The sequence below is a fragment of the Vespa velutina genome, chromosome 18 (assembly GCF_912470025.1).
Source record: "Vespa velutina chromosome 18, iVesVel2.1, whole genome shotgun sequence".
Classification (NCBI taxonomy): domain Eukaryota; kingdom Metazoa; phylum Arthropoda; class Insecta; order Hymenoptera; family Vespidae; genus Vespa; species Vespa velutina.
This window is the reverse complement of record NC_062205.1, coordinates 1,885,339-1,893,103: the sequence shown is the minus strand read 5'-3', so window position 1 is coordinate 1,893,103 and position 7,765 is coordinate 1,885,339. Positions and strand designations below refer to the sequence as shown.

The window sequence follows — 7,765 nt, the reverse complement described above, 5'->3', positions numbered from 1 at the left end:
TAAAGGTGGTATGGTATAAAATTGTTTATATTTTAAGATATATTATAAAAATGTTTAAGAAATCATAAACTTGGAAGATCCATCTCTGAAATTAGTTTTATATAACAGTAACGACATATTAATGTAACGCATACACTTAAAACATCGATGTTGTTTAAACATACTTTTAAAATTTTTTATTTTAACACGTTTACAATTATAAATTTTTCTTTCGATCAGGCATATTTAGTCATTAAGAAATTGTACAAATTATTAAAAATTTCTCGTAATTTACATATTATCATGGTCGTAAAACTAAACGTGAACAAATTCATATGTCAACATTTCTCTGTAATTAATTTCCTCATAAGAATATCCTGAGAATGTAAGTTCTGCTAAGTGCTGATCTGTTGCACCATAAAGATGACAACTATCAAAACTGATACTATAAATGGGACTTGACATACGTAAATTCATAAAGTAAAGCTAAAAAAAAAAAAAGAAAAAAAGAAAAAAAATTGCAAATATTACTTAATAAATATCAAGATATTTTTAAGTGACATAAAGTATTACCTGTATATAGTGTTTCTGTCTTTGATCCCACAAAACAGCTTTACAATTAAATTGTGTTCCGGAGACTAAAGTATGCTGATAATCTGAAGAAATACAATAGAGTGTTGCACTTGTAGGATCAGCCCATGAAGACACGCACATTCCACATCTATAAAACAACAGTAATAAATAAAATATTGATTATAAAAAAAAAAAAGAAAAAAGACGAAAAATATATAATATTATATTTACCTCATATCCCATTTTCTAATATAAGTATCATATCCACATGTAAGTAGAGTATATGGATTATCCCAAACCATGTCCAATATTCCTGCTCCTCGTCTCCAATTGTGCTTTACTATATCTGATATACTGCAACTAAAACATGCTTTGATAAGATAGATAAATCATTGTTCCGTATTGTAAATATATATATAAAAAATGTTGATAAATACAAAATTAAATATTTATAAAGTTAATGAAATTTCTCTATTGTTATATATTATTAACATTAATAATTAAATTATTATATTATTACGTTACTATTGTAAATGTTTAATAAAGAAAAAGCTTAAAGTATATTCACCATTCAATATCAAATATGTTTAGAGGTGGTCCATCACCATTTCCAGATGAACCTACGGCAAATTTTAATCCTGTTGGGTCAGCTACGACAGACCATATCCTATCTCTCACGTTTATACTTGCCAAAGGTGGTTCGGTGTATCTTCTATTGGGTAATTTCCAAACCTGAATATGCATGACTTTCTAATTTAGTTTTCCTTTCACAAAAGACATAGTTTTTACACGCTTACTTTTACTATCCCATCTCCAGCACCTGATACAATAATTTGACCAATTTTATCTACAGCATTCACGTCAGATGAGTGCGCCCTATCTATACTGAAGCAAATATGATCATCTCCTCGTTTTGCCTTAGTCCAAAATTTCAAGCTACCATCTCTAGAATTAGAGTAACAATATAATAACAATATTTTTCTATGTTAAAATATAAACTTTTATGAAATCCTTTACCTATGTCCAGACACAATATATTCGTCTTTAACAACAAATTTGCAAATATCGCTTCCAATATCATTTTCATTAAAAACAAGTACAGTTCCTCTAAGTGGTTCACTTCTTCTAAAACCACAAAGCCTATCACCACCGCTCCACCATAATATGTCATCGGTTAATTGTAACCAAGGCATCAACTTCGCTTTTTGTGAGAAAATAAATTTTTTCTTGTAACGTCCATACTGCCAATTGTGGGAAACGTGCCACTTTTTACGAAGACATAACAATGGATTGCATCTGTGTAAAAAAAGAAAAAGAAAAATAAAAGAAAAGAAAAAAAAGGAGAAAAATGAAATAAAATATATATATATAAAAAAAAAAAAAAAAAAAAAAAAAAGAAAGAAAATCAGACCTATAATATAAATATGTATTTACGTAAATATTAATCCACAATAAGTTTCTACGTAAAGTTTTCATTTTAATATGTTACAAACATAAGTTCAATATATAAAAGTTAAATCATTAACCTACCAACCTTTCACGAAATTTCGCTGCAGCTTGATTCGTCACGAGCGGTTGATTACTCCTCTTTTTCCAAAGAGTATCATCGTGTATGATATCATAAAATCGTGTACAAACTTCACTGAGTCGAACCAAATCGAAGGCATGACAATAATTAAAAATTAAGATCAGAACATCGGACGGTAAACTGTCCAAGCGCCAAACACCTGTCATCTTTGTCACGTGATTAGTTATCTTTGTCTCTCTAGATAGTATTTTGCCGTTACGTATGTATATATATACGCATTAATTATTAATCGTATGTTTGTTAGAGATATGACTTTCAAATGATAATATCAAAAATAATAATATTTGTAATCATTATTCGATATACATATATAGAAGATATATGATGTACACACACACGCGCGCACACACACACACATACATATATATATATATACATCAAATCGATTTTAAAATTATACCTATTACATTAGATTTTCTTAGATTGTTCAAACGTTAATTATCCTTTGACATTAATTTAATTTATAATGATAATTGTAATGCATAGTTATGTATTATTTATTATTTTTATTACGTACATGCATATACTCGTTTTAGTTTATTGTAATTATCGTAAAGAATATTTATCGTTTCACGAGGTATAAAAAAGTCTTATTAATTTTTATTTTATTTTCTATATATGTACATTATCTTATTAACAAATGTTTAAAAAAATAATATATCCTTATTACAATTTTGTTATTACGAACGAACATTGTCAAAGTATATGCATACATACATACATATCTATGTATTTATTGTAAATATATTTAAAAAAAATGTTATGATACTGTTATTTCTCAGCAACAATACATTCCATATTTGCATCCTCCGGTGATTTCCATTCAATTTCTTTTCGAGTATCTACAATAAAGTAAAAAATTTTGATTATATCATATATATATATATATCCCTTATTAAGGATGTCATTTATAATGATATTTTATTATTTTTCACCTGGCGTCGTGTGTTTTAAATAAGTAATATGTAAAAATATGTAGATTAACGCGGACAACATGGCTATCGCAGCAAAAATTTGTAAAGTAATCACACCTCCCATTTCTTTATACAAAATTCCACCAAATAAACTACCGATTGCGTAACCTGATAAAAAAAAAAAAAAGGAAAAAAAATAATTAGCGTACAATTAAATTGGATTGGCGAGAAATTCAAAATTACTTTAAAGATAAATACCTAAACCATCATCCATTCCAGCGACAATACCTTGAACGGTGGCTGATGTTCCTGGAGGGGACACTGCACTCGCATATGCAACTATAGTTGTATAACAAAGTGCATATGTTGGACCTTGCATAAAGAACTCAATAAGTACGACCCACCAAGGTGTTGATGCCAAAGATATTAGTGTAAGTCGTATAGCGTAACACAATAAGCAAAATGCAAAACTGTATCCATATCCAATTTTTTTCAATATTTTCCCTATAAAATCGTAAGAATCTATTGAAATAACTGTTATTTTACATCTAATAGCTGTTATAATTTGTTTGAAAAAAAAAAAAAAAAAAAAAAAAAAAGGAAAAAAATAATAATAATAATAATAATAATAGTAACAAACTACCAGATAACGAAAAGAATATTACTTCGCCACCTAATGTTTGAGCCGCTACAATTAGTCCTTCTATTAATTTAATTTTGTACATATAACCTGTAGCCTTTGAAAGATCCTCTAAGTACCTATTAGAAAAATTTTTTTGTTTTACACATGTATTATCATTTATCTTATATAATATAATAATTTCTGTTTTCTTTTCTCTTTTTCTCTTCTTTCCTTCTTCCTTCTATTTATTTATTTACTTATTTATTTTTTTTTTTTTTTATTACCAAAACAAAAAGTAAATCATGAAGCTGTCAAGAATACCGGCGAGTGTGGCAAAACATAAAAATATAAATATTGGTTTCGACTTCAATAGATTATAAACGTCTTTCATGATGTTTGTAGATCCTGACATAATAGGTAACTGCAATTAAAAAAAAAAAAAAATATATATATATATATATATATATATATATATATATATATATATATATATATATGTATTTGATATATTTAAATATATCGGCAAAATTTAATTGACCTCGTTAGTGTGTAGAGGTGATATTATATTTGTATGTATAATTAAGTCACCTTTAATTTTGTACAACATAGCAAGTCGACAGAGGTAAAAATAAAAACGAGTATAAAAGCGGGCGTATATGTCTTTATAGTTTTTCCCTCAGACCATAGATCTACGGCATAACCGGCTAAAAAAGCAGAAATACCAAAACCTATAGTACCCCAAACACGTTGTCTGCCATATCCCATTTGACCGCCTTCTCCTAAAAATATAAACAATGTGTACGCAAAATAATACGATGTTATTTTACGATGTTATACCATTTTCAATTTACATTTATCATTTATCTTATAATATAGGATTATAAGAGAAAAAAAAAAAAATATTTACATTATTTTGTCATATATGTACCTAATACATCGAAACAAATTGCATCGCTGATACAATTTGAAATGTTGAAACCTATGTTACCAAGCGACATTAAAAGTACAAAACTCCAAAATGTCATAGATATATATAAATTATAATTATCCTCTAAAACAAGACTTGTTTTCGTACAATTATTATTATTATTATTATTTATTACACAATTATTGACTTTTGTTACATCGATAAAACAAAACGCGTTCGATGATTCCTCTGTATTCATTCGTACGAAAGACGAATTGTCATTTTCATTGTCGCATATCCACCGACACGTTGCATTTTTCTTCTTTACGCAATTCAATATTGTTGCATCCTAACGAAGGAAAATTTCAAGAAAAATAAATCAATGACATTTTATTTCTAAAAAAAACAAAAAAAAAAAAAAACAAAAAAAAAAAAAAAAAAAACGTGGGAAATTTATTACATTACTCACATAAAACTCGCAGTCATATAACGACGAACATGAAATATCATTGTAATTGATTGAAACTTCATTCGATATTGCCGGTACAAAATATATACATATATAACAACCACTTGTTAATGTTAATAAAGCAACAAATATCGATTTCCTCCAGTTATAAAAATAATCCACTAAGAAACCAAATATTGGTTTGGCAATGAGAAATAAAATTGGAAGTACCGCGGTAATGCTACCCATAACTAAAGGTGAAACGCCAAGTTGTTTACCATATACCGGTAAGAAAGGAAGTATAGGACCCATGGCTAAAAGTAAAATATTAAAAAAATTCTAATGGACAAAGTTAAATATTGAACATTCGGACTAAATATGATCTTTTCTTTTTTCTTTTTTTTTCCGAATAAATATCTCATTACAAGTAATATTTCTCACTTACCTCCCATAAAGAAGAAGTAATGTATTTTTACAGGCAACTGAATATAATTTATCTTCATCGTTTCAATCTCTCTCCTATAAAGGTTTCCTTTTTTTATTTAAGTAAGTTGAAAATATTAAAAAACAATACATAAATTTGACACTCACACACACACACACACACACACACACGTATATATATATATGTCATAAATAAATAAATAACAAAATTATATGAAATTTAATGTATCATATGATTTTAATCGGAGAAAAAAACCAATTGTATTTAATAATTACTTTTATACATTAATTTATATATATATATATTTTTTTAATTTTATCACGCCGATATAAATTACGGTGTGTTTTAAAACTACTGCTACATGTCGATAAAACGTGTATTTTCTATTACGATAAAGTTCATTAATTATCTTTCTACTTCTTTTTTTTCCCTATATCAGCTACATTTATCATTTATAATACAAATGTAATATTATAATTCGAATAAAAATTTTAATTCACGACAATTCGATTATTTTCAAAATTATTTTAAGATAGAATTGACCAAACCAATGATTACCTGATATAAAGAAACAGATAAATAATTTTGAGTGGGCAGTAAATACGAATATATGTATATATATATATATATATATATATATATATATATATATCACTCAATGTATCATCAAAATGTAATAATTGTCATCATTTATGAATATTCGAACGTATTTTATAATAAATATCTACACATCCTTGTCAAATTATAGGTTAGAATGCACTTCGTGTATCAACAACATGTGTTTATTTATATATCCAACACTTTTCACTGAATTATATCTTTAGATTTATCATAAAAATCACAATTCATAATTGAAACGTATTTTTTAATGAAATCATAAAGTAACAATTTAAAAATACCAAAAAGTATATGTATATATATATATCTCTATCTATTTCTATTTATATATATATATATATATATATATAAATCACAGTTTCCCATATCCAGATAAATAACTTCTTTTAGTTCAATGGATGGACACTATAGAGCGCTGTTTACGGTCACTCACGTTTGTTGAAATATAAAAATAGATATTTATAACAATTTTGATCATGTAGGATGCTGTACGATTTGACGTTTTATTTTCAACGAAGAGAAAACTAATTTTTATTAGCAAAATTGTCTCTTTTATTCATAATTGGTTATGTTATCAAACTTCGTTATCTTTTCGTTATATTTTCTTCATGATAAGATATTCTGCTTTCTTTTTTTCGTTATAATGCATTATATAAAGAAAAGCGAAATGATTAAATGTCAAGGGTCGATAACTTTCTCTTTTCGTGAAGCAAAGATAATGATTATATTTTGAAAAGAAAAAAAAAAGAACATTCCAAAGTGCATAGTAGCGTACTGGCTTGTATAGATCAAAAGAAAAAAAAAAAAAAAAGAAAGACAGAAGAAAAAAATAATGGGTAAGCATAATAATACAGTAGGTAATTATTTCTAATCACATTTATAAAATCTGTTAATAACATTTAATTATTTTTTATCATAGATTTATACAAAGTAACAGTAGACACGGTCATATCTTGCAAGTATATGTGCGCTCTCGCGCGCCCGCGCTTTCTCATACACGTAGTATATTTCTTAGAATAATAAAATAATTATTTACCTCGTACAGTTTGTAGAATTAAATCACGATATTATATTTTTCTCACAGTTTTTATATAATCCTTATTTTATTTGTTTTTATATCGTTTTTCTTTTTTTTTTTTTGGTTACTTTTTCTTTTTAAATACGTATCATTCCAAGCGAATGATAATGCATCACTTAACTATTTTGAACTTCTAGCAAATGAAAAGATCAAAATGCTTTGACTAATTTTATTAGAATCTATGCCCAACGTGGCAACAGTAAACTTATCATTTATAAGAATCATATATATTGTTAAACGAGACACATCCATTGGAATATGATGCAAATTATCTTGACAATGATAAAGTATCTAACTTATCTACGGGACATAATATAGACAAACATTTCTCGATTCGAAACGATATATGAAACCTGTGTAGATTATCTTTATTGCCGTTTGATAATTGTATCGTAAAAACGAAATGAGAAATATAAATGTTGAAACAAAAAAAAAAAAAAAAGAAAGAAAGAAAAAAAAAAAGAAAAAAAAAAGAGCCCTATTTGAACGTATTTAAACAAATTTGAAATTTGTTTCTATCGAACGATTATATTTAATGAACGTTAGCGATCGCGTCATCGTTTTAATTTAACATATATATGTACATATGTACA

The 7,765-nt window shown here is 26.5% G+C and overlaps 2 protein-coding genes across 6 annotated transcripts; both read right to left on the bottom strand.

Moving 5' to 3' along the window:
- Positions 1 to 9: 9 nt before the first annotated feature.
- LOC124955491 (F-box/WD repeat-containing protein 4) lies at positions 10 to 2,316 on the bottom strand. The gene is made up of 7 exons (XM_047510015.1): positions 2,087 to 2,316; positions 1,570 to 1,848; positions 1,350 to 1,497; positions 1,121 to 1,284; positions 784 to 912; positions 553 to 700; positions 10 to 465 (listed from the first exon to the last, which is right to left on the bottom strand). Exons 1-7 carry the CDS (start codon positions 2,284 to 2,286, stop codon positions 295 to 297), a joined length of 1,239 nt encoding a protein of 412 aa, XP_047365971.1. The 5' UTR covers positions 2,287 to 2,316; the 3' UTR covers positions 10 to 294.
- Positions 2,317 to 2,724: 408 nt separating this feature from the next.
- On the bottom strand, positions 2,725 to 7,578 carry LOC124955490 (major facilitator superfamily domain-containing protein 6). 5 transcript variants are annotated; one of them, XM_047510011.1, is made up of 10 exons: positions 7,131 to 7,578; positions 5,477 to 5,563; positions 5,053 to 5,345; positions 4,605 to 4,932; positions 4,265 to 4,455; positions 3,961 to 4,097; positions 3,698 to 3,813; positions 3,313 to 3,576; positions 3,076 to 3,222; positions 2,725 to 2,982 (listed from the first exon to the last, which is right to left on the bottom strand). In XM_047510011.1, exons 2-10 carry the CDS (start codon positions 5,532 to 5,534, stop codon positions 2,912 to 2,914), a joined length of 1,605 nt encoding a protein of 534 aa, XP_047365967.1. In that variant the 5' UTR covers positions 5,535 to 5,563; positions 7,131 to 7,578; the 3' UTR covers positions 2,725 to 2,911. The 5 variants fall into 5 exon arrangements, with proteins under 5 accessions (XP_047365967.1, XP_047365966.1, XP_047365969.1 ...); XM_047510010.1 differs by having other exon boundaries at positions 5,477 to 5,550; positions 7,131 to 7,577; XM_047510013.1 differs by having other exon boundaries at positions 3,313 to 3,558; positions 5,477 to 5,550; positions 7,131 to 7,499.
- Positions 7,579 to 7,765: the final 187 nt, after the last annotated feature.

Bases quoted from the DNA above. Each gene is read 5' to 3' on its own strand.
- LOC124955491 (XM_047510015.1), bottom strand. From the start codon at position 2,286: ATGACAGGTGTTTGGCGCTTGGACAGTTTACCGTCCGATGTTCTGATC. The intron at 913-1,120 runs GTGAATATACTT...AGCATGTTTTAG, and splicing joins AACATATTTGATATTGAATG to TTGCAGTATATCAGATATAG. The intron at 466-552 runs GTAATACTTTAT...TTTTTTTTTTAG, and splicing joins GACAGAAACACTATATACAG to CTTTACTTTATGAATTTACG.
- LOC124955490 (XM_047510011.1), bottom strand. From the start codon at position 5,534: ATGAAGATAAATTATATTCAGTTGCCTGTAAAAATACATTACTTCTTC. The intron at 4,098-4,264 runs GTGACTTAATTA...TTTTAATTGCAG, and splicing joins TATGTTGTACAAAATTAAAG to TTACCTATTATGTCAGGATC. The intron at 3,223-3,312 runs GTATTTATCTTT...TTTTTTTATCAG, and splicing joins TGGAATGGATGATGGTTTAG to GTTACGCAATCGGTAGTTTA.